Genomic DNA, 25,580 nt, shown 5'->3' with positions numbered 1-25,580 from the left:
TCAACTTGGTTCAGTTCTGTCTCTGCCCTTGTAAGTCCTTGCTCTCTTTCCCATCCTGCCACTTGCTCTACTCTACATCTCCTTTCCCAAACCTCTGGAAAGAAAGAGTTTGGCTCCTTGCTGGGCATGGTCGCACATGCCTGTAATCCCAACAGCTCAGGAGGCTGAGGCAGGAGGAATGAAGGTTCAAAGCTAGCCTCAGCAACTTAGCAAGGCCCTAAGTAACCTAGCAAGACCTGGTCTCAAAAAAATTAAAAGGGCTGGGGTTGTGGCTCAGTGGTTAAGTGACCTTGGGTTCAATCCCTGGTGGTGGTGGTGGTGGTGGTGGAGGAGGAAGAGGAGGAGGAGGAGGAGGAGAAGGAGGAGAAAGAGCTTGGCTGCTTGGCTCTTGGACTCCTCCCATCCATCTCCCTTCTCTTCATTGTCTCTAGCTATGACCTTTGGATCACACACCGAGGTTGGTTCTGAAGCATAGAGATGGACTTGTCTACCCTACAACCTCTTTCCCCTTTAGCTGACACTGAGTTCCCCAGCTCTGCCTGGCTCTGCCTTGCTGGGGCTGGTCTATGTGGAGAGACTTAGACGGAGATTGACCAGGTATTGGGGAAGCAGTAAGCTGACAGGCAAATGGACAGACAGACAAGTCATTGTCCTGGCTATCCTTGATTCCCAGTCAATCCCCGTAAAAGCTTCACTCCTAACCTCTAACCTCTCTTTAGCTATGACCTGATTGTTACCTAAGATTTCCCCACCTGTACAGAGCCTCAGTTTTTTCATCTGTACTATGGATATAAACACTCACCTTCACCAGATGGTTGGAAACTGAATGATATGACAACTTGGGGACACAGGACCAAGTGCTGGGTATCACCCCTCCCTTGAAGAGACCCCTGTCTCTTGGAGCAACATATGATGCCTGCTGAGTCTCTCAGGTAGCCACAGCTCAGGGATAGAGGTGGCACAGACCTAGCCCCCTGGGCCACTCTGTTCCTCTGGGGATCATAATTCCTTTGAATCCAGAGTGTTGGCCATGCTCTATGCTGTTTTCAAGGCTTGTTCCAGTTATGTCTCTCTCATTCATCAGACCAGGAGAATTGCTGCTAGGCCAGGTCTGTGCTTGGAGTCCTAGGAAGTGGGGATCCCTGTAGCACTGTCCCCTTGTTATGTCAAGAGTCTTTTAACAATCAGAATTAGGGAATGAGCATCAGGGCCTGTGCCTGGGAATAGTCACTTCCTTTCCCAGAAGACTAGGGAACTCCCAGGGTGGTAGCCCCAGAATCCTCAGCCCTGCCCTCACGTCTTTTACCCAGCTCTGGCTGAGGTCCATGGCCTACTGCCAATCTGATGGCAGTGGGTGTGTCAGCCACCACTGGAACAGGGATACAAGGATAGGTTTTAGAGGTCTCCTCCAAGCCCCTTAACTTTCTTCCTTCCCCAAGGAGCAACAGAATGTGCCCCCCCACCCCCCCACCACGTTCCCTCAACACCCCGCCTTGGCCCAGGGCTTTGGTTCCCACAGTCCTCATCCAGGCGGGGCTGGCAGCAGGTGACTGGATGGCGCTGAGAAGGGCAGGGTGAGTGGAGGCGTGGGCCCCACAAGTGCACTCCTTAGCCAATCAGCAGCCTGCCCAGCCGGTGGATTCGGTTACAAGCCCAAGATCACCCCATACTCCAGCCTCCTTTCTCCTCCTCCTGCTGCTCCATTCATTGGCCCTGCCTCACAGGGCCTGCTGGACATAGCTTCCGCTGCCCCCCCTCCCCCGCCCCCGCTTAGCTGCTGCCTCGTGGGCCGCCAGGGGGCTTTGTCTGACCAGGCTGGGCTAGGGCAGAATGGGGTTTCTGGCAGTGCTGCTAGGGGTGCTTGGCTTTCTGGGGTTGACTCCAGGGGGCTCCCATGCCCTCCACTGGGATAGCACTTCTTGCCACTTGGCCAGATCCATCCCTGGCAGCCCTCTTGGGTCCTTGAGCTTCCTGGGCAAGGATACCCAGGGACTGGCACTGTTCCACGCCCGCTGGGATGCACACAGAAGGCTGCAGGTATGTAGCCGACTGGATGAACCAGAGCTCACAGCAACTTTCGGTGCTCTCTGTGTTCATGAGATCACCCAGGGCTTCTTCATTCACACCCCTGGACCTGAGCTTCAGAGAACACTGGCCATGCTTCAGAGTCAGTGGGAAACCTGCCGAGGACCTGAGGAAGGTCCAGCAAGGGCCAGGGAGAAGAGAATGGCAGGGCAGAGTGAAGCACCTGGCAGAGGGCATCTGCGAACAAAGAGAGGCTGGACCATGCCTGGCACACTGTGGTGTGGAGTTGGAGACTCTGCTGGGAACTCCTCGGAGTTGGGTGAGCCCCAGGGGTGTGAGCTGGGTATCTGATGGGGGAGGCACAGGCTTCAGCACTGGATCCCACTTTCCCAGTCTGAGTGTCCTTTGAGGAGTGACTTAACCATTCTGAGCCTCAATTTCCTTATCTGTAAAGTGGGGATGACCATGAGTCTTATCATGGGACGCTTAAGTGATATAATAGATGCAGAAGGTCTTATTCAAACCTGGGAGTCCTCATTAATCACCATCTGAAGGAGGGAATAGACTGGGGAGGATTCAAGGTCTGCGGAGCCAAAAAACCTGTACCCATAAGTCTAGGTTCGAATCTCAAATAAGCACATTCATACTTAGCAAGTCACTTCCCCACTGAACCCCAGTTTCCTCACCTGTAAAACGAAGGTGACATCTCATTTTCAGGACTGCTGTGAGTTTGGGCGTGGGATGTACTGGGCACTCAGGGTGTGTTCAGTAAAGGGAGCTACTGCTTGGACTGTGATGGGTTACTATTTGTGTGGAGGGTTAGGGGATGACTTGGCACCTGAGTCTGGTAGGTCAGCAGTACCTCATTTTGCCAGTAAGAAAGGCTGTACTCTATCTGTATACCACTCCATTACACACACATTCCTAACTTCAGAGTTTTATTTGGAGCATGAGTTTGGGAACCCTAGGGGCAGACTCCAATTCTCCCAAGGAAGATCTTTCCATGTGCTCATGGGTGGGCTGTCTGGCACTGGGATTTGCCCAAAAAGGGCTGCAGACTGGCTGTTCTCTTGAAACTGAAACAGGCTCTCATAGAGGGAGAATGACTGGCTTGAGTTTTATGTCAGGGCTGGAGTGAGAACCAGAACTCTGTCCTCTTGATATCAGGTGGGCATAGCTGGTGGGTGGTGCCCAGGACCCTGATGAGCTGGTATTCTTTCCCCTCCATGCAGGGATCTTCCAGGGCCCTGATCTCTGCTGCCGGGAACATGACCGATGCCCACAGAATATCTCGCCCTTGCAGTATAACTATGGCATCCGAAACTTCAGATTCCATACCATCTCCCACTGTGACTGTGATACCAGGTTGGCAGAGGGTCTAAAGCTCAGGGACAGGGCAGAGTAATTCTTAGGATTCCAGAGAATCCTAAAGATCAGCCAGCATGGACCTCATAGTGCTGATGGAAAAACAGAATCGAGAGAGGGAAGGAACTTTTGAACCACAAACATTTGGCTGATAGTGGCAGGGTGGGTTGCTAGAAGAGCCAGGAGCTCTCTCTACCACGAGGACCTGAATGCTGACTCTGGGGCAGGTTCCAGCAATGCCTGAGGAACCAGCATGACTCCATCTCGGACATTGTGGGTGTAGCCTTCTTCAACGTACTGGAGATCCCCTGCTTTGTGCTGAAGGAGAAGGAGGCGTGTGTGGCGTGGTACTGGTGGGGAGGGTATGTGGCTGCACCCCTTGAGTCCTTTCCCAATCAGCAGGGGAACCTGGGTTTCAAGTCGGGTGAGGGAGGGCTGTCTATCCTTCAGGGAATGATTTCTTGTCAGGCTTGTCCTTTCCTTAGGGCAGGGTTCAGGCACCTTCTTCAGTGCCTCCCACAACCCAGTAAGATGGGGAAGGGGACTGGCAGACATACTTGGTCTCTTGGGGACAACTCCAAGGGTTTCTAGAAGCACCCTGGGGGCTTCTGGAGGCAGGGAATCTTGGTCACCAATTGCCACCAACTGCCATCTTCCAGGTGTAGGACGTATGGCTCGGTGCTCCTAGCCCATCTCCAGCCCACTACCTACTACAATGCCTCCTGGAGATCCCCCGTCACCTCCCTGACTCCAAGTCCCCAAAGCCTAGCCCCCACCAAACTGCAACAAAAGCAGCACCCTCAGAAGAAGCAGCCACAGCTAAAAAACTCCAGGTACCCCAGTCTGGCCAACACCACAGTCTTCCAGGCCACATCCTCCAGGACTGATGTAGCCCCCACAGCTGAGACATGGGCTCCCCATCCAGTTCTCCAGCACCTAAAACTTCAGGGTAAGCTCAGAATTTAACCTTAGGAGTTCCTGATATGAAGGGGGTGTCCTCTGTGTGCATTTTGGTGGGTGAAGTATATGTTGTTTATTTTCCTGCTCCAAGTGCTCGTAGGGTATCCCAACCTTTACCATCAAATGACACCGAAGTAAGGGATTTTCATAATATGCAAATTTTACCTCATCACTTCACATCTACTGAGCTCTTCTCCTGTGATGTCATGGCTACTTTTTATCACAGTTGACAAAAGTCCCAATGAACAGTGGTCCTGAGGCCCTACAAACCCCATCCCCCAGTCAAAATTCCAGTTTAACAAATTTAATTTGGCTCCTCAAATGCAGTCTTTAAAGACTGGAGATGTAGTTCAGTGGTAGAGCATTTGCCTACATTGTGCAAGGCCCTACATTTGACCTTCATCACTGCAAAAATAGAATAAAACCATGCAGCCTGCTCTTTCTCCTCTGAGCTTTTGCTCATACTGTTCCTTCTTTCTGAAGTACTCTCCTCCCTCTTCCTCTCTCAGCCTCAGTTTAGCAGTCTCTTCCTCCAGGAAGCCTTTCCTGTCCACCCTCAGCAGCAGTCTGGGTTTCCCCATGGGACACTTTGTGTGTGTGTGTGTGTGTGTGTGTGTGTGTGTGTGTGTAGGGGCACATCCCACATGGGCAACACTCTAAGAGCACGAAGGGCAGGAGACAGAGACTGCGTTTGTGTGACTGAGCATATGTTCTAGTGTTTCTCCTGGATGGTGGCAAACATTGGTGAGGCCACTCTGGTATACTGGGCAACCCTCATGACCATATATCCCCCCAGGTGCCCACAGGGCCTGCCGTAGCTTCCGCCGCCTGGACCAGTGTGAGCACCAAATTAAGCCCCAGGAAACCAAGTTCCAGCTGCTCAACAGGGCCCGTGGGCCCCTATTCCACTGCAACTGCACACAACGGTGAGGCCAGCAGGGCTCCCTGGTGGTGGGCTGTTTGGAAGGGGCACCTTGCTGGTGAGGTTCAAACCTAGCCTGAGCCTAACTCTGCCCTCAGTCTGGCACGCTTCCTGAGGCTCCATAGCCCACCTGCAGGTGCCAATATGCTCTGGGAGTTGCTGGGCACCACCTGCTTCAAATTGGTCCCTCCACTGGACTGTGCTGAGGACAAAGGGTAAGTGATGGCAAAGCCAGGAGATATGTTGTTGTTTTTTTTTCCCCAAGGGATGGGTTACCTATACCCCAATTGTGTGCCTGGGCCAAGGGGGTGGGGAAAGGGTCAGGTTTTTTTCTGAGTTTCTTTGTCATCTGTCCCCTATCCCCTATTGCCTCAGATCCAGTTTTGCAGTTGGCCTGTTGGGGTTGCATCTTGACTCTGTCATGTAATTCTTGTGTGTCCTTGACAAGTTGATTCACCTTTCCAAGCCTCCATTTCCTTATCTGTAAAGTGGTTATACAAGCCAAGGAAATGTCTTGTGTGATAATACCAAGACTTGCCTGAAACACAGTAAAATGCTTAATGTTCATTCCTAATCCACAATCTCATTTGGATTCTGATTCTCAAAGCCAGCCCCTTATTATTCCCACTTTACAGATGAAGAGGAAACTGAGGCCTGCACTGGCTCAGGTTCCCATAGCCAGGTAGTAACAGAACCCAGGCCTCTGGGGACCAGATCAGGTTTATTCTGCCTACCTTCTAGGTATAACCGTGCCCTCTCTGCCTTGTTGTGACCTTAGCTTCGCTCCTGATCCTCTCTGGGCATTGATCCCATTGTCTGCAGAGTAGGCTGTAATTCTGCTAGTGCTGACCATCTGGTTCTCTTCCAACAGCTGTTCCAAAGACCCAAGGGCCATCAAGGTGTCAGCACGGCACTTGCGGCGACTTCAGAAGATACGATTCCAACTCAGGGATAAAGACACAGAGGAAGGGCAGGCATGGCCATTGGAGCCCGCAGGGACTCCTGTGTCATTCTACAACCAGTGCCTGCAGCTAACCCAGGCAACCTGGAGACTTAATGGGCAGCAGAAATTCTGGAGCTAGTGACCTCAGTTCCAGTTCTCTTGAGCATCAGCTTGGACCTTATCCCTAGCTTGACCAAGCACTGGGAATCTTGGCCTCTTCTCCGTGGGTTAGACTGCAGCATGGCAGAAGCTCTTATGGAAAGCCGGGAGGCTAGAGGTGGGAGACCTTAAGGCTCAAATACCAGAGCATGTCTCCTGCAGTGCTGGGTGACCTTAAGCTGGTGACAAAACCCCTCTGTGAGGTTTTGTGAACATGGTATTCAGGAGGCTCACTCTAATGCCCTGGGCTTAGGGTTATATACAGGAAACTTCACATTTGAATGGAAATGGGGAGAGTAACTTATTGCAGCAGCCCCAGGAGGTCCCAGAAGGAGGTACATGCATATTCATGTTGCAAAATTAATACATGTCTCAATAACCTGCCTAGGAAAGCCCTAGCACCTTGTCATGAAGCCCAGGGCAGCTGGTAGGAAACTAGGAATGTCACAGAAGTGCCTGCATCTGAATCCAGGATGGGGGCACTGGAGAGGGCTTCCCAACTCCTCTCTTTCTAGGGGGCTCCTTCTTTTAATAGCTGATACAACCTTCCTAGCCTAGGCCTGGACCATTCTTTCTGCCCTAAACCTAATTCAAATCTGTTCTGTGCACTGGGGCAAAGGACCACCCTCTCCTGTTCTAAGCCTTGATTTCCTCCTCTGAAAAGGGTGTGTGTATACCAGAGCTACCTCATAGTCTTTTGGGGATCAAGTGAACTAATATATACATACTTATAGCACTTAGCACCTAGTAAATATTCCTTCTCTAACACAGCCAAACTGCTTTGGTGTAACATCCTGAGAAACTGATGTAACCTCTTGGAGACCTCAATTTGCTCTCCCATGCCTGAGTCTAAGAATGGCACTGAACCCATTTAGTTGTGGTACAGATTAAAGGAGATGGCATGAATCCCATATATAGTACCTGGTAAATGTCAATTCTGTCATTCTCTTACCTCTTTATTCCCTGCTTCTGACTAACTGCCCCCATCCCCAGACTGCTAAGAAGTTAGGAAACAGCCAGGAGTGAAGCTGGAGAATTTAATTCCTAATGGATGTACTCCAAGATTAGGATTTCTGCCAGTGCTCCCCCACCAATCCAGATGGGGGTCCAGGCGGGGCTTTGCTGATTATCACAGTTAAAGTGCCAGGACTGTTTGGGGGGACCCTAGTTGGCCACCCCTGGCCAGGACAGAGTGGTAGGTACAGATACAGCTGGAGCAGCAGCAGAAGAGAGGCAGGCAGGTTTGTGGAAGATTGAGGCAGAGTGGGGCCACTAGGGCCCATCTGCCCACCCCATCCTCATGGCCCTAGGCCCCCTTCCTCTAGTCCTTGACGGCCCTGGGGACTGGGAGACAGGCTGTCAGGGTCAGAGGTCTCCTGATCAGGTCCCCAGGAGCCACCACCACCAGGATCTACAGCCTCCAGACGCAAAGCTGGCAGCAGGCCCAGGCTTCGAGGCACAGCTGGTTGAAAGGCCCAGGGGCCAGGAAGCCCAGAAGGCCCCTCCTCACTACTTCCCCAGCTGCCGCTACTATGGCTCTTATCAGGGGCCACCCAGGGCAGCCGGCGGCTCTGGGGTGATGGGCTACGGCTGGTACCACCACGTTCACGGGATGAAGGCCGAAGGGCAAGACCAGGGAAACGGGCCAGGCCTGGACTGCGGCTACGGTGTCTCTTGGACTTGCCAGGACTGGGGCTGCGGGACTTGGGTGCAAGCAGCTCCAGAGTGCTGTCATCCTCACCCTCTGAGCTGGTGCCCGAGGTGTCTGTGCTGCTGCTGGCTGACTCCGAGGTAGGCAGCAAGATCTGAAGGGAATGCTGGTTACTGGAGCACCCCACTCCCCAACCTGGCCACAGAGGCCTCTTGAAACCACTCCAATCCTCCCATTGGCAGACCTAGGGAATTGGGCTACTGGTATGAGGTCTAGGAGTAGAATTGGAGGCTTTGGCATTTGAACAGGGCCTTTTGGCATCCCATGACCCTGCAGTCTGGCCTACTTACCTGGAAGGGTTCAGTGACACCAATGAGGATGCTGTGGTTGTGGCTATAATAGCCCAGGATGAAGTCTCCGTGGCCTTTTGGCAGCGATTCTTCACTGAATGTCACCTGGTGGGCCCAGGGGTATAAGTCCAAGTTGGGATTAATGGGGCTACCTCAAGATGAGTCTTGAGGTCTCCCTACATTCCCTTTCCTTCTAAGTACCTGGTAGATATTCCCATCCACGTCTTCATGTTTGGCCCAGACATAAGCCACATAGTCCTTGCAGTGGCGGAAACCCACCTGGGACAAGAAGAATGAAGACTGTGACCTCTAATACCCCATCCCAGTAGCCTCTGGGAATAACACCAAACACTGGACACAGCTGACCCTCAGGTGTTCCTCCAGGGCACTTCCTCCCCTAATACACCAACCACCCTTGCCCTTCTCACCCGGTACAAGCCGATCCAGTCCCAAGAGCTGCGGGCGAACACTGTTTCCATGCGATACTTTACTACAGCTTGCTCCGGCCGCACCCACTCATCTGCTACCTCCAGACGCACCAGTGGTAGGTCATCCCTGAAGGCAAACTGTCCAGGCAAGGCAGGGTTAGGGGGCAATCTCAGGGGAAACCCTCTAGCATTCCACACACCCGGGGTTCTTGGGTTGGAGTCAGCACAAATCAGCTGAGACAAAGGAATATGAGGCCATTTCATAGACTAGGAAACTGAGGTACAACAGGTCTAGGATAAACATCAAGCTTTCTGTCTTCTAGCCCAGGATTCCTTCTACCCATTGCCTCCTCAGGGAGTGAGTGGAACACAGATTTGAGGCCAGTAGACTCTCGCAGTTTGATACTGGTTCTGCATTGCACTTTATGCAATGAACAAGCTCTTCAGCCTCTATGAATGCCAGGGCCCCTGTCTATAAACTAGAGGCTCTTATTTAACACTTGCAGGTGGTTCTATAGATTCATTGAAATACCATTTGTCAAAGATTTTATAAACTTTACAGTATAAAAGTAAGTAAGTAATAAGAATTTGCCTGCATATTAGCAAGGGGATAGGCAAAATCCTATGATATATTGGGTTTTCTGGGATAAGCTGAATGCTCCTGAGCTGGCAAGAACAGCACACTAACAACTGCCTTGTCATCAGTCCACAAAGACAAATTATAATCATGAGTATCCTTCCCCCAGGATCAACCGTACTGACGGAGGTTAGGGGAGTCACCTAAATGGGTGGAACTGCAGGGGTGGCAGATAACCAGGGTATTGGCTCTACTGGTGTCCCTAGGAGAAGTGCTCAGGTGGTGCCAGCTTCAGGCCTTTGTCTGCTCCCCTGTTGATCTGGTTTCAGGTTTCCTTCCCTCAGTTTCTAAGCCAAGTTATTCCAGAAGAAACTGGCACATTCCTTCCCTGTCCCTGGGTTTCTAACAGACAGTCTGGTGGAAATGGCCTCCATCCCCTCCCAAGGTCAAAACCCCTGCTAAGCCCTATTCTGATGGCATTGCTTTGGATAATACTTAAGGTTCTCTGAGCCTCAGTTTCTCTCATCAGTAAAACAGGGAGAATAATTTGGACATTTAAAAGGACGACACACGTAAAGTGCCCTACACAGGGCCTGACACATTGTAGGTACTCAACAGGTAACATTTTTTGAGGGAGATAGTCTTAGAAAGGGCAGGAAAGACAGGGTAAAAGGAGCAATTTTAGGTGTGTGTGTGGGTGTGTGTGTGTGTGTTGCTAGGAATAAAACCCAGGGCCTTGTACATGTAAAGCAAGCATTCTACCAGTCAGGTTCCTGACTGAGGGTTAAACCTCAAGTCCAAGTCCTTTACCATAGTTCATGGGAGGGGGAGGCCAGGCATGGGCACATTTCCACTCCCTGGAGACATTGGCCCTTGTCCCACTTACTGACGACAGGACAAAGTTACCAGGAAAAACATTTTCTGACCTGCAGGATTTCTTCTTATCAGATTGACAACTCAATGTAGAGTTTCAGGGTTGGAAAGACTGGATCTAGCCTGCTCCACTTCTGCCAATGAGCCTTTCTTTGTATAACTTGGGGTCCATTAGGAACCTCAGATTCTCCCACAGAAAAGAAAAGGGAGTTTTACTACATGATTTTTTAGATCTGGTTCTGACATTCTAGAATTATTCCCTCCCTCCCCATCTTTTGTTTGTTTATTTTGTTTTGCAGTTTTGAAGACTGAACCGAGGGGCTCTCTATGACTGAGCTACATCTCCAGTCCCTACCTCATTTTTAAAAATTCTGATAGAGTCTCACTAAAGTGCTGAGACTGATCTTAAACTTGATGTTTACCTCAAACCTGCCTCAGTCTCCCAAGTAGATTACAGATATATGCCATCATGCCCAGCTGGATTTTCACTTTAACAACCAGGAACCTCAACCCTAAAAACAATATAGTCATCCCTCAGTATTTGTAAGAAATTGGTTCCAGATGCCTGGTGGATACCAATATCCAAGAATGTTTAAATCCCTTATATAAAATGGTATAGTAATGTGCATATAACCTTGCACATTCTCCTGTATATTTTAAATCATCTCTGATTACTTATAATACCTACCAATGCAAATGCTGTGTAAATAGTTGTTATACTGTTTTACTGAGGGGAAAATAACAAGAAAAAAAAGTCTATACATGTTCAGTACAGATGAAATTTTTAAAATCTTTGTGTGTGTGTGTGTGTGTGTGTGTGTGTGAGAGAGAGAGAGAGAGAGAGAGAGAGAGAGAGAGAGAGAGAGAGAGAGAGAGACTAGGGATTGAACCTGAGACTTCACAGATGCTAGGCAAGCACTTGACCACTGAGATATTCCCCTTCCCCTTCCCCTAGTCTAAGTTGCCTAGGCTAGCCTCAAACTTGTGATCCTCCCGCCTCAGCACCCCAAGTAACTGGGGTAACAGGAATGTACCACTGTGCTGACAGGACACAATTTTTTTCTGAATATTTTCAATTTGCAGTTGGTTGAATCTGTGGATGTGAACCCATGATACAGAAGATGGTACTAAACTCTAGTAACTATTTTGAGTTTGGCTCTTTATTTTTTATATCTCTATTCCCCTTCTCCATTACTACCTTACTGTCATAAGGCCAGGCATACAATTAGATGGTAAGTAATAAATAATGAATGGTATATGGGGGTTTTAAGTAACATTTTGATTTTGCTGATCTTATTATACATGTGAATTTTAACATGTTACCCTAAACCTTTCTTGGAAGAAGGGAATCAGTCCAAGTTTAGTAGGAAAGGCATGTACTCTTCAATCAACTGACTTGGGTTCAAATCTTAACTCTTCTTACTTAGCTGTGTAACCCTGGACAAATGATGCTATCCTATCTCTGAGTCTCAGCCTCCTCGTCTGAAAATAGAGATTATAACCCATTCCCATTCTGTTAGAATAAATAGATGCTACTAAAGGCAGATGCAAGGGGTTACAGGTGGGCAATGGGAAGCTGAGCTGGGCCAGAGGATGTCATGAGGGGAAGATGAGGTCGGAACTCACCTGCAGGACAAACTGGGCAGCTACAGGCTTGTGGTCACTGACTGTATATTCCATGTGGCTGCGGTAGCTGTGCTGGGTCACTTGAAGCCGGTGGCTCTCCCTTCCTGAAGGACTGGGACCTCCACCTGGAGCTTTGACCTTCCACAGGATACGATCTGTCCAGGCTGGTTTCCGCTTCTTAGCACTGCAGTGGGCAGAGATAGCCTGAGTTACAGGGGGCTGTGCCTTAACCTCCGGCCTTGCCTCCTGCCCCTCTTCCCACAGTCTTCCACAGGAGACCTCAGCCCACACCTTCATCCCATTTCAGAGCTTACCTGGTATCATATTTGTTGGTACCCACATCAAACTTGAAGGTGGGAGCGAAGTTAAGGGGCCCCTCCTGGAAGCCCTTCAAGATGGGCCAGGTGTTCTTGGCCATGTTGAGCTGTGGAGGTCCAGAAGGGCAGAACTGGACAACAGCTTGGAACCTTCCAGCACCCGGGAGTAGGGATGAGGGCAAGGACCATAACCTAAGGTACAGGTGTGTCCCAGGAATATGCTCTGTGTACTTGGGGGTTTGGGGTGGGGGCTAGGATTCCCCACCTGATCCTTCTCCCAAAGCTGATGGAGCTGGTCACTGTCAATGGCAAACTTGACAAAGTGCAGGTCGAAGCTCTCAATGCGGAAGTTCAGGTCCCCAAACCAGAATACAAGGCTGTTTGTGGGTGGGGGTTCAGTGGGTCAATGGGATGAAAAGATCCAACCCAGATTCTTCTGGACCCCCATCCAACCCAACAGCACTGGAGCCTCTAAAGATGCCAGTGGGTGAGTGAGTGGCACCAGAGCCTTCAGACATCAAGAAGCAAAAGGAAGTAGAGGGGTGAGTCTGGAGGAAATTAGGTTCCAACCTTCAGTCCCTCTGGGCCCTCGAGGCCCTCAGCAAAGCTACACCCTTAAAGCTCAGCCCCCTCGATCAAATTGCTATCTGTCTTTGTATTCCCACAAGTACTGTGGATGGTCACTCACCCCAATAGGCCTCTCTCCACAAGCATCACCCAGAGGGTGCTCCACTCACTGTCACTAGCCTTCACACCTCCACCCACACCTTGCCGCCTTGAAGTGGCAGCGCCTTGGCTCATACTCGTGATCCAGGATGCCGTGGGCACCAGGTCCCTGGAATTGCTGTAGGCTAAGGATGGTTTGAAAGTTGTCCTTCCGCTGCTCGGCCTTGTCCATGTGTGCTGGCAAGTGGCAATTCAGGAAGCAGAGCATGTGCCCGAAGGCCGCCAGTCGTATGCTCACTCCACCCTTGTTACCCTAGGGAGGCCGGGTTGGGCAGGTCATGGGCGGAGCCTAGGCGAGGAAGTGAGTCGCTGGGAGGGCATAGGAGAGGATGAGGGTGGATGAGGATTGAACAAGGGTGGGTCCTAGGAAAAGACGCAGAACTCTGGGACAGGGCGGCTAAAGAATAGGGGCGGGGTCTAGAGAAATGGGGTGTGATGTTGTTGGTGCTTGGGGAGAGGCAGGCCGCTGGGTAAGGGGGTGCAGCGTAAGGAGGAAACCTTGCAGATGCATGGGGGCCAGGGGACTAATTAAGGGCCACCTTTGGGGCTATTCCCTCCTGGACCTCTCCCATGCTCACCCAGTAGCCACCCAGGCCAGTGCGAGTGCAATCGGTCTGCACGTCCCTCAGGAAGGGCAGGTGATAATACTTGGCGAACAGCAGAAGGATAACGCCTTGCATCCTCACAGTACTCACCTGCAGGGAGAAGCCGGAGGCAGGCACTGCTTTTGAGGATTAAGACACAATACCTTGTCCCTATCTTGCCCACGGGACAACAGAGGCCCAGCAGTTCCCACAAGAGTCAGAATAAAGATGGGGCCAGGAATCCAGAAGCTCTTCCAAAGGATGAGGGAGGTATTACCAGCACAAAGTTGAAGGGCCCCAGGGCATCCATGAAGAGCTCGCTCCACTGGTCAGTGAAGAGAGCGTCCTTGAGCCTCTTGTTGATCATGGAATTCACTTCCTGCAACCTGGGGAGGTACCAGGGTGGGGGCAGCCATGGATTGGAAACCCCTATCATAGTTGAGGGCCTATGAGGCCTGAGGGGCTGAGAAAGGGGTATATGAACTTTGCCCCTCACCCTATGGCGATCATGTCGGCACCGTCACTGTCATTGCCACCGCCCAGGTGGAGGAGGGATGTGACATCGTCTGGGGGCATAGCGGTGCCCACATTCCACGTGACCACAGTGATCCTGGGGTTAGGGGCATGGAGAGGTTACTGCTGGGCACCACTTACCCACCTTCCCCTGCCCTCCCACAGGGCTGTCTCTGGAGAGGCAGATGTGGGTAAAATCCTTTAGAAGAACCCACACTGGACCCAGAATCCCTCCTACCAAATTCTCCCTGGTGATATACACTGAGGTTGGAGCAAGTCCCTTAGGAAAGGATGATGTCTTTTAAGTGTCCCAAAGTGGGCCCAGCACCCCTCCTAGGGACAAATCCTCAGGGAGGCACTCTGAGTCAGAGTAAACCATCACTCTGGAAGAATGGCTAGTCTCCAAGCTCAAGGTCCACTCACCGGAATCCAGGGTCGCTCTTGCATGTAGGCTGAGCTGACCAAGAGGAGGAGGATGAGGAGGACGAAGTGGATGTAGAAGAGATGGTGACTGGGACTGGAGCTTCTTGGGTCTGAAGATTAGGGCTTGGACACCTGCCAGGTCCTGCACCCTGGGTGACAAGCCCTGCACTAGAAGTGCCTGGTCCTGTACCCTGGGTGCTAGACCTGGGGAGGGCCACCTCAGGGGTTGGGGTGACACAGGAAGAGCAGTTGGGAGATCGGCTGGGGGAACGGCTGGGAGACCGAGGTGGCTTGGGCAAAGGTGGGGGCACAGTCTGACCTGAGGAACTCCCTGGCCGGAAGGTAGGGGACAAAAGTCCAGGGGAGCGAGTGCCAGGCTCTGGAGGGCCCTGGCTCACATCCAAAGGCAGGGTCTGGGGTGGCTGTGGATCCTCAGGGCTGTTGCGGGGGGCCTCAGGCCGGGCTCGGAAGGAGGAAGAAAACCGGGAATCTTGGGAGGTTTGGATGAAGGATGTGGAGCCTGTCGGACCAGATGCCTGAGCTGGAGGCTGGAGACGCCCTTCAGAAGTGGGGAGAGGTCTGGGGGCTGGGGCGTCCCTCTGTCTAGCTGGTGTCCATCCTACAGAAGCTGGAGCTGAGGCCATGGCTGTTGGAGCCAGGGTCTGCTCCTGAGAGGGTGACAGAATTGGACTGAGCACTGGGGAAGGACTGGAGTGGGGCTGGAGGGGCTGCTCCTGAGAAGCCAGGGCCAGGCTTAAGCCTGAGGCTGCTAGTGCTGGCTTGGGTCCCACAGAGGTGGGTGATAACTGCTTCTGGTCCCTGGAAATTGGAGGCAGAGTAGATGGGGGAGGCCTTGGCACTGCTGAGGCAGACATCACCAGTTGCCCCAGGGATGCTGGAGCCAGGACTGAGCCTGAGGTGGCTGGGGGAGGCTTTGGTCCAGCTGAGGCAGACACCACCAGCTGGCCCACAGATGCTGGAGCCAGACTAGAGCTGCGGTGGGAAGGAACTCTTTTCTGTCCTCCAGGAGTAGACATTGGAGCCACGATGGGTCGGGGAGATGCCAAAGCCAGCCTCGGCCCCTCTGAGGAAGGTGACATAGCTGTGTGTGGCCCCACAGGTGCTAGAGCCAACTTTGGTTCCATGGGTACTGAGGCTGCATTCTTCTTTGCTGGGAGCTGAAAATTTGAGTCCACCTTGTAGAGGATCTCTTTTGGTACCAAGAATTAAACCCGGGGGGAGGGGCACTTAACCACTGAGACACATCCCCAGTCCTTTTTTATTTTTAATTTTGAGACAGGGTCTTGCTAAGTTACTTAGGGCCTCCCTAAGTTTCTGAGGCTGGCTTTGAACTCTTGATCCTTCTGCCTCAGCCTCCGAAGCTTCTGGGTTCACAGGCGTGCGTCACTGTGACTGGCTTCAGCTTCTCTGAGCAAAAAGCTCTCTCCCCATCTTTGAAGTCTAAAACCCGTTTCACATATGGGGAAACTGAGACCTGAACTGAATAAAGCAGAGTGAGCCTGAATCTGAGGGTTCTCCTGTTCTTTCTGGCTAGAACCCACTCTGTGCCTACCCTGAACAGTTTCCCTGGGAAACTCTCTCATTGTAGTCTCTGCAACTCCCTGGCCAAGGGCAAATGACCTGACACTCCAGGTCCACCCACACTGGGTCCAGACTGTTAAGTACTTCTCCTTTTCTCCATAGTGGCCAGAAACCCTCAGATCCTGTGTCGTCATAGTCTGCCACCTCCCCGCCCCGTTCCCCCAACAAAACATCCCCAACTCCTTGGTCACATTCCTCCCTGTGTCATCCATTATCAAAGCTCCTTACAGGGGCAAAAACTGAGGACTGAGACTAGCCACGTACATTCCTGGCCCAGCTCTGTGTGAATTTAGGCAAGCACCTTTTTGCTCAGGGCCTTGGTTTCCCTGTCTATAAAGCAAAGGGACTGGGTGAAGGGTCCTGGACCACACCAGATTCTGAGGAGTCTTGGTCTCATATTCCCTACATGTTGTGGAATTAAACTACCCTCACCAAGTGTGATTGTACCATTCAGAGGAAGTTGATCCTGATGTCACACCTCTCCATGTCCAGGTTGTACCTTCCTACCCTCTTCACCCTCTCCCCCACCTGTGAGGACAGATCACCAGGTATCCCCTTTATGTCTGGCAGGTAGGGGACAATAGTAGGGTGCTACAGGGATCTGCTCTCCCTTTCCCATCCATCCTCTGTTTATGATGTCCCGTCCCCAGAAGACAGGATAAAGTGTCCTTTGTCAGGGAGGACAGAAGAAGGTCTACATTCACCCCAGGGTGGCCCCATCCCTGCTTCTAGAGACGCAGTTCTGTCTCTGTCCTGTGTCCTTCTCGGTTCAGAGAACCTGAAACTGTGCCTCCACCTCCCTTCCCAAACTCAAGCTCTTTGAGGCTGCGTTTTGGGCATCCTTCTTGGCTCCAAGTGTCCCACTGTGTACCCCCCCACACCGCCTCCAGCACTAACAACTTAGACATCCCAGATGTCACAGTTTTAGTCTTCAGAGACAAGCCTCCTCATTTTGCAATAGCTCAGAGAAGACAAGCAACTTGCCCAAGGTCACACAGCAAAGCTAGAGAATAATTGGGTCCCCTGACACCCAGTCTAGGGCTCTTTGGGGGATTTCTGGAAATGGCTAACTCCATCTCTCTCTCTCTGGGCATTCTGTCACTGACCCTCAGCCTCCAGGGTGACCTCTTTGCTCAGCTCATGCTTGGTGGGCACAGGAGAGTGCCAGTCCCTTATCCAGGGGTGCCAGGGTGCCTGCAGTGTGGGGGGCGTGAGACCAGGGATGGGGAATGGGGGGCTAGGTTTTGGGGGTCTTACCTTGGAGGGTGTCCCAGTTTGAGAAACCCCATGTGGCCCAGATAAGGGGCCCAATCGTGTCCCAGTCCCTGGTCTCCTGCTACCACTGTTGCTCTGGCCCTCCATGTCTGCAGCCCCCAGCAGCCCGGGCTCCCTCGGGCTCTGGCTCCAGCTCCTCCGCTCCCGGGAACCAGTGATGTCATCAGTCGTTTCAACCTGCTGAGAATTTAAAGGCACAGGCACCCACTTTCCTGCCTAGAGGTGGCCCTCACAAGGAGGCTGCCCCCTGGGAAAACTTCAAGTTGGCTGCTGAGGCTGAAAAGACCATGGGGGTCAGAGAATGCCCATCACCTAGCCCAGGTCCCAACTGGAATCCAGGAGTAGGCAATCTGTTTGCCCCCACCCTCCTGACAATAGGCCTGGCCAGACCTTCTCCAGGGAGGGGCATTGACACACCTGCAGGTGAGACAGGGACAGGTGGTTCAGAGGTCAACAACCTCTCCAAGGCCTCAGAGACACCTGAGTCTCTGCCCTACTCTTGTAAACTTCCTACCTCCCTGTTAGCCCAGGCCTTGCCTTGGCCCCCACCCTTGCCCCATTTTCAGGCCTTGGTACCTGCCCCCCTCCACCCTCCCTCCTGCCTGGCTCCATTCTTTCCCATTCCAGAACTAGACACTCAGGCTCCAGCCACTGGAGTCCTTTCCCATCTCAACCTCAGCACCAGCCCCTCCTCTTCTGCAAACACTTCGCTGCCTGCAGCTGGCCCCATATCCAAGCCTGTCCTAGCCCAGCTTCTCAGCTTTCCTTTCTCCAGTACTCACTGGGTGTGGTTTGGGAGGGAACTTCCTTAAGGTCACCTGGTAAACTAGGAGGGTCTCCTGAGTGTCAGTGAGGATACTCATTAACCATGGGGGTATGTAGGGGATGGTTACTGGGGTGGAGATACGTCCAGGAGTGGGGGATTGGACTTGGCACCAGGGTCAAACAGGCCTCAGAACTCCAATGGCCAAGACCTTGCACAGAGCCTGGTCTCAAATAGGCCTAGGGGAATGATTGCTAAATGAATGAACAAATGAATGAATGAATTAGAAGAGTGAATAAGTGATGAGGATCAGATTTGGCCAGGGATGACTGAGGTCTCTAATTCTGTCTCTTCTTCACACTCTCTTCTATTTGCTTAGCAGTCCCTGAAATACCGGGTTCTTCAGAACTGCTGGATTGCTTGGGGAGGACTGAGCCCACCCAATTCAGGCTTAAAATGTTCAGAGTTCTGTCCCCAGAGCTTCTAGTTGGTTGACAGTCACATCTGTATTTTCATGGGCCTCTGCGGTCCCCTATGTGAAGGTCATGTGGACAAATGCCTCATTCTCCTTTACTCTCCCACCTCCACTTGGCTGCTTCTGGGTCTATTCTATATTTCCAGCCCATATCTTTATGAGGCTGGAATTTGAAAAGACAAAGACAGACCATATTAAGGTACTGTAATAGAAAGTTCTTTGGACAGTGATGGCAGAGATAACAGTGCTAATGGTGGAGGTAACTGTGATGATGGGTATGATGATATACATAACTAACAATGGAAGTGAGGAATTGACAGTGATGGTGGTAAACGAAGTGGAAGTGATAGTGACGGCAAAGGTGAGGTGATGATGGTTGGGATAAAGGTGGTTGTAGAGATAGTGCAGGTGTTGAGAACAGCAGTGGTGGAGGTGATAACAAAGGTACAGATTATGGTGCTGGTAATGGAATGAAGGGAAAGTGTCATTGGGGATAAACAGAGGACAAATGGGGGGCAAAAGAGATGATGGGGTGGTACTGTGATGATGGGAGAGGTGGTGGTGGGGTTGGAGTTGAGGTAAGGTGGCAATGAGGGAGGATGTGAGAGTGGACATGGAGGTGATTATTAGAAAGGGAAGAAAAATTTGAACTCACCTTGCCCAGTCCTCTGACTCCTATTAAACAAGTGGAAAACTGAGGCCCCCAAGAGTACCAACTTCTGATGCAATTCTGGAGGGGATGGGAGGAAGATACAGGCCTCTGGGACCAGTCCTAGGGTTAGGACAGGGCACCAATGCCCGTTGGAAGCTACGCAAATGTCATGCAAATGACTGCACAGAGAGCTCCTCTGTGCCAGGAGGACAATCCAGGATTTCTCATTATCTCCCCTCCCTGAGCTCGGAGCTGGCAGGGCACTTTGTTTCTGCCCCTGTTACTGATTTACCTGGTGAGGTCACTGAGATTCTTGACTTGTGTAAGGGAGGTAAAAAAACACTTTAAGCCTCCATAGTTTGCTGTGAAGATTAAACAAAATAATAGATACAAAGTGTTTAGCATAGAGCCTGGCATAAGCAAGCTCTCAGTAAAGGCTCCATAGTTATCATCATCATTATCATCATTTCTTCATCATCATCATCATCATTATCATCATCATCACCATCATTATCTACTCCAGCCCACCCATTTGGTAGATGCTGAAACTGAGGCCTGGAGTGGTTGTATTCCTAGGAGGAAGGGGAAAGGAACAGGAAGGGGGTGGTGGAGGGTGGACCCCAGCTGAGAAGGGAGCGAGTAGGAGCTATATTTGAACTCCTGGTATGATGACTCAGGAGGTTGATAACAGGCTCTGGGGCTCAGGGCGGCAGGCCGGGGGCAGCTGCCAGGGAGAACCGCCCCCCTGGAGACGGCTGTCTCTTGAGGCTCCTCCTGGCTCCCTCCTTTCCTTCATTCTGCAGGGAGGAGTGGTGTACCAAGGCAGAAGGTACAGCTTGGCCAGCCCCTTTCTGGAAACTCTTAGTGCTTCCCTTTAGGCTGTTTGGGTGATAGGAAGGGAAGACGGGTGGTTGACAGTTATCCCATTTACTCTCCACAATTACCCTGAAAGATTGGTCATAAGACCCATATTTGACAGAAGAAAAAACTGAGACCCCCACAGAGAATGGAGCACTAGAGAGGGAGAGGATAATTCTGCTTTGCGGAAGAGATGACTATTGAACCCTTGCTTGGAAGGAAAGTACCCGATGCCAAATTGAAGAGGATAAATGCCCTAGGAAGCAGAGAGAATGGCAGGTGCAAAGAGATGGGGTGTAGAAGGTCCTGGCTGTGAGAGGAAACAAAATTTGGACATGTGCCCTTCCAGCCTTTTGGCTCAGACTAAACACACCATGAGCAGGGGAAAGAGAGAAATAAAAATTCCTTTTTCCTCCTCTTCGTTCTCCTTTTACTCCTTCCGTGGGTATTTGAGGATGGCAATGGTACAGAAGGGTTTGTTCTTCCTTCTCTGGTCACCCTGACCCAGGCCCATCCTGAAGGAGGTCACACTATGGCCACTATGTGGGAAATGTCTAGAAAGACATAGAGGATGAAACAAGGTATTGTGGAAAGGTGACAGAGGTAAGCATTAGGGAGAATGAGATGAACAGGGAACAAAGGAGCATTTCTTTTCCCAAGACTTCAAATTTCCTTGCTGGTAATAAGTGCCAAATGTTATATGTTATGTCACTGCCCCTTTTGTTTCCACTCTCTGGGGAAGGTCGTCCTCATCCCCCCACCCCATTTTGCCACTCAGGAAATGGTCTTGAGAAGGAGTGACTTTCCCAAGGTCACACAGCTGGGGCTGAGCTCAGGCATCCATCCTCCCTCTCCTTGGCTCCCCCTCCTCCCAGGCAGCCTGGCACCCGCTGTCAGCTGCTCTGAAGTGAGTGGCTATTTTTATTCTGGTGCGAGGGGATCTTGAGCAGCAGAGCCATGTAGGTTAGAAGGCTCTAGGACACCCGTCCTTAGCAAGCAAGGGAAAGCTTACTGCAGGGACTAGATTGTACTAAGCTTAGCTGGGGGCTCTCAATTCTTGCAGACTGGCCTGCCCTGCTCCCATGTTTCCAGAAGCATCTCTATTGGGGTTCAGAACAGAGCATAGAGTCACAGTAAACTCTGGTTATGACCCTGATCCCACATCCAACTTGAGCCCTAATCTTGGTGTTGACTGAGCCCTGATCTCATGTCAAGACTGAGCCTCTACTTCATCTCTAGACTAAGTTATGACCATTGCCTTAGAATAAGCCCTGACTCTAGTCACATACTGAGCCCTGATCCAAGCTCAGCAAAAGGCCAATCCCAATTTGAGACCTTGATTCTGGACCTAGACTGAGCCCTGATCCTAACCTAAGACTGAGCCCTAATCACAGACTGATCACTAACCCTAGTCCAAAGTAAACCTTGTTTTTGACTGAATCCTGACTCTGGTGGAAGCTTAAACCCTGATCTTGTTCACTTCCCAAACTGAGCCCCAAATTTAATCATTGACTGAACCCTGATCTCAGACTAAATTCTGACCCTGGGTGGTGCAAACTTTGGATTCCTTGGTTACACACTGAGTCCTGACCTCTAGCTATGCCCTGAATTTGGTCAGAGTTTGAGCTCTGAACTTAGTCATGGAGTTTTGTGAAGTCTGAGCCTAATCACTCCAACCCAGACTCAATTCTAAACCTGCCCCTTTCAAGGTGCAGGAGACTCACCCCAAGATGCTCTACCATTGAATTATTATTATTTTTTTTATTTTTTTATTGGTTATTCAAAACATTACAAAGATTTCAGAATCACATCGGTTACACATCCACATTTTTACATAATACTATAATAGTAACTGTTGTATTCTGCTACCTTTCCTATCCTCTACTATCCCCCCTCCCCTCCCCTCCCATCTTCTCTCTCTACCCCATCTACTGTAATTCATTTCTCTCCTTATTTTTTTCCCATTCCCCTCACAAACTCTTATATGTAATTTTGTATAACAATGAGTCTACCATTGAATTATATCCTCATGCCTTTTTATTTTTATTTTGAGATGAGGTCTTGCCAAGGCTGGCCTGGAACTTGATATTCTCCTGCCTCAGTCTCTGGAATCTCTGGGATTGCAGGTCTATGCTACCACAACCTTAAACCTTAAACCTGTTCTTAATCTAAGTGTTCATTTGACACTATTTGAACCTGACCCCATCACAGTCTAAACTCTAGTCCTAGCCCTATTTTGGCCTAGATTGCATGCTTCCACATAAGGGGCATTAATTATGAACAAAGATCTTTCCTGGGAGATTTTAGGCCTCCTGTACTGCTGATTGCCAGAATGTTCCTGGTACTATTGTGGCCACTGTCTCCACTGCTGGTTCCACTGGCTGGCTGGTCAACCCTCAGCAGCCCAAACTATGGCCCCTTCAGGCCACAGAGTCCAAGTTAATGCAATGAGAGTGGTTTGGTGGCATTTGTCCAATGAACAACAAGGGCCCATGGGGGCACTGGGATTTGGCTCTGTCAGCAAAAAAACCACAGGCTCTGTGGGGCCTCTGGCTTCAGTCACTCTGGGGCCCTTGCTGGGGTAGTTTGGGGTTGAAGTAGAAGCAGAGTAAGGGAACTAGTGGGATATGTTCCATTGTTTTGGAAGAGTTTACCATTTGTGTTTAAGTAGTACACACTTACTATAGAAAATATAGGAAAAAGCATAAAAGAGAAAAAATTTCACCTGTAATTTTATCCACCAAGAGATGATCATTTTCACTTTTTGAATTGTTTCCATCTAGATTTTGTCTAGGCATATGTATTCATACATACATTTATAAAATTCGTTGGTGGCTATGTTGTCATCACAACATTCATTGCAGTTTATCTTTGTAACAGGAACCAGAATATGATTTACTTTCAGAAGTGGTCTTGGGGACTGGGGATTTACTCAGTTGGTAGAGTGCTTGCCTTGCATGCACAAGGCCTCTGGGTTCAATCCCCAGCACCACATACACACACAAAAAAATTGACAAATCTTACTTTGTATGTTAATTGTACCTCAATAAAATTGGCACAAAAATTGTTTTTAAAAAAGCGGGGGTGAGGGTCTTGGGTAGAATGCTTGCCTCACATGCTCAAAACCCTGGGTTCAATTTCCAGCACCACAAAAAAAAGGGGAGGGGGGTCTCAGGGCTGGGGTTGTAACTCAATGGTAGAGTGTTTGCCTAGCACATGTGAGGCAATGGGTTCAATCTTTGGCACCATAAAATAAATAAATAAATAAATAAATAAAGTTATTATGTCCATCTACAATTAAAAATATTTTTAAGAGAATAGGTTTCAATTGGTTAAGCTGAGTTTTAAAAAATCATTGAGCCTTTATTGTTTAAGCCAGTTTAAGTTACAAAGAGCATCACAACTTGCAACTGATATTACTATATTGCAGTTTCAAAGCTTTTTTGCTTTCGTTACTTAATACCATAACTATAAACATTCTCCATGTCATTCAACATTATGATACATCATTTTAAACAACTGCATGGTTTTCCATTGTGTGGAACTACTATTATTTACTAAACTCATCCTCTGCTGTGACAAACTTACGGTATATGTGATAAACAACCTTGACCTAACAATTGGTCCCTTCTCTGATGATTACTTTGGGGCAAATTCTGAGCAGTGGAATTATAGGGTCAAACAACTGTTTGTAGGGTGTTGACATACTGAATCAAATTGCCCTTCAGGAAGTTTGGATGAATTCATACTTCCATGGCCGTGAATAGTGTTAGAGATAGTCCACTCCAATCATATTCTCAATGTCCTCATGTATTTATAGAAAACAGATATTAAAAACATCTCCAAGGCAATTATTTTTATATCTTCAAAATCAAGTCAGTGAAGGGGAAGTTGCAGGGTGCAAGCAAAGGGCTCAACGCAGGTGTGACTTATCCAGAGGCACAGTAGGTTCAGTGTCTAGGGCCCACAATACTTTCATGGGTCTGTGAAAATGTTTTAATTTAATTTTTTTTCTTTCTTTCTTCCTTTTGTTTATTTTAGCACTGGAGATTGAACCCAGGGGCGCTTAACCACTAAGCAACATCCCCAGCCCTTTTTTTTTTTTTTAAAGAGAGAGAGAGAGAGAGAATTTTTAATATTTATTTCTTAGTTTTCGGCAGACATAACATCTTTGTTTGTATGTGGTGCTGAGGATCGAACCCGGGCCGCACGCATGCTAGGCGAGCGCGCTACCGCTTGAGCCACATCCCCAGCCCTCCCCAGCCCTTTTTAAAAATATATTTTACTTAGAGACAGGGTCTCACTAAGTTGCTTAAGGCCTCACGAAGTTGTTGAGGCTGGCTTTGAACCTGTGATCCTCCTGCCTCAGCCTCCCAGCTGGGATTACAGGAGTGGGCCACTGTTTTAATTTCTTTTAAAATGGAAAAAAAACCCCACATAACAACAACAATAAAATGAATCTAGCCTGGATTCTATCATCTTTTTTATCAAGGCAGTTGTAAAATCCAATTTTTAATATGTATTTTTATTCACTTATTTTTATTTTTGTATTTGGGATTGAACCCAGGAGCACTTTGTCACTGAGTCATATCCCCAGTCCTGTTTATTTTTTATTTTGAGACAAGGTCTTGCTAAGTTGCTTAGAGCCTCATTAATTGCTGAGACTGGCCTCGAACTTGAAATTATCCTGTCTTAGTCTCTGGGATTAAAGGCATGTGCCATCATGCCCGGCTATTTACTCATTTTTGAGACAGATTTTGCTAAGTTGCTGAGGGTCTCACTAAGTTGTTGAGGTTGGTCTGGCAACTTGGAATCCTTCTGCTTCAGCCTTCCCAAATGTGCACCACTGCTCCTGCAGTAATATGTATCTTTTTTTAAATGGAGGAAGAAGCCCAAGAAGTCAAAATTCCTACAATTCATGCAGTTTTGGCTCAGGGTTGAGAAGGATTCTCTAAATTCAGTGGAAAGAGGACAGTGATACCTCAGTATCTGCAGGGGTTTGATTCTAGACCTCCTCTGTAATGAAATATGAGGATATTCAAGTCCCTTATATAAAGTTGGTGTAGCCTTTGCATAAAACCTGTGCACAACCTCCTGTGTACTTTATTTGTGCAGAACTGGAGAGTAAACTCAGGGCCTTGCTCATGGTAGACAAGCACTCTACTACTGACAGCACTGGGGCTCTATATCCCTAGTTCTGTTTATTTAGACAGGGTCTTCCTAAATTGTTCAGGCTGCCCTTAAAGTTGAGATTGAGTGAATGAGCCGGCCCCCAGCTCCAGCACCACAACCTGCAAACTACCTGAGAGATTACAGGCATGCACCATGCCTGGCTCCATAAATTATCTGTAGATCACTTCCAATGTCTAATACAATGTAAACAGTATGTTTAGTTGTTAATACTATATTGGTTGAAATAACAATTAAAAAGTCTGTATGTGTTCAGTACAGATGCGATTTTTACTTCCAAATATTTTTTTGAAAAATTTTAGTTGTAGATGGACACAGTACAC

General features: G+C 49.6%; 2 protein-coding genes across 7 annotated transcripts; one reads left to right on the top strand and one right to left on the bottom strand.

The window, feature by feature from the left end:
• The first annotated feature begins 1,830 nt into the window (after positions 1-1,830).
• Positions 1,831-6,412, top strand: Pla2g3 (phospholipase A2 group III). The gene is made up of 7 exons (XM_076865543.2): positions 1,831-2,344; positions 3,258-3,390; positions 3,618-3,752; positions 4,050-4,339; positions 5,147-5,276; positions 5,371-5,487; positions 6,144-6,412. The coding sequence occupies exons 1-7, from the start codon at positions 1,831-1,833 to the stop codon at positions 6,352-6,354; spliced, it is 1,530 nt and encodes a 509-aa protein (XP_076721658.1). The 3' UTR covers positions 6,355-6,412.
• Positions 6,413-7,672: 1,260 nt separating this feature from the next.
• Positions 7,673-17,406, bottom strand: Inpp5j (inositol polyphosphate-5-phosphatase J). Of its 6 annotated transcripts, none has more exons than XM_076865480.2 (13): positions 17,302-17,406; positions 14,443-15,650; positions 14,003-14,116; positions 13,784-13,892; positions 13,501-13,617; positions 13,000-13,175; positions 12,462-12,573; positions 12,194-12,303; positions 11,880-12,063; positions 8,804-8,941; positions 8,577-8,654; positions 8,376-8,480; positions 7,673-8,179 (listed from the first exon to the last, which is right to left on the bottom strand). In XM_076865480.2, the coding sequence occupies exons 1-13, from the start codon at positions 17,404-17,406 to the stop codon at positions 7,673-7,675; spliced, it is 3,063 nt and encodes a 1,020-aa protein (XP_076721595.2). The 6 variants fall into 6 exon arrangements, with proteins under 6 accessions (XP_076721595.2, XP_076721605.2, XP_076721623.2 ...); XM_076865490.2 differs by having other exon boundaries at positions 14,443-15,638; XM_076865508.2 differs by having other exon boundaries at positions 15,577-15,638.
• Positions 17,407-25,580: the final 8,174 nt, after the last annotated feature.

The sequence above is a fragment of the Callospermophilus lateralis genome, chromosome 1, assembly GCF_048772815.1.
Source record: "Callospermophilus lateralis isolate mCalLat2 chromosome 1, mCalLat2.hap1, whole genome shotgun sequence".
NCBI lineage: Eukaryota > Metazoa > Chordata > Mammalia > Rodentia > Sciuridae > Callospermophilus > Callospermophilus lateralis.
Note: the sequence above shows the minus strand (reverse complement) of the source record. Positions and strands in the feature narration are given on the sequence as shown.

Excerpts from the sequence above, each read along its gene's own strand:
- Pla2g3 (XM_076865543.2), top strand. The coding sequence starts at position 1,831 with ATGGGGTTTCTGGCAGTGCTGCTAGGGGTGCTTGGCTTTCTGGGGTTG. Across the intron at positions 4,340-5,146 it reads CCAGCACCTAAAACTTCAGG|GTGCCCACAGGGCCTGCCGT; the intron begins GTAAGCTCAGAA and ends ATATCCCCCCAG. Across the intron at positions 5,277-5,370 it reads CACTGCAACTGCACACAACG|TCTGGCACGCTTCCTGAGGC; the intron begins GTGAGGCCAGCA and ends CTCTGCCCTCAG.
- Inpp5j (XM_076865480.2), bottom strand. The coding sequence starts at position 17,406 with ATGGAGGGCCAGAGCAACAGTGGTAGCAGGAGACCAGGGACTGGGACA. Across the intron at positions 13,893-14,002 it reads GCCGACATGATCGCCATAGG|GTTGCAGGAAGTGAATTCCA; the intron begins GTGAGGGGCAAA and ends GTACCTCCCCAG. Across the intron at positions 8,942-11,879 it reads CTGCCCAGTTTGTCCTGCAG|TTTGCCTTCAGGGATGACCT; the intron begins GTGAGTTCCGAC and ends TTGCCTGGACAG.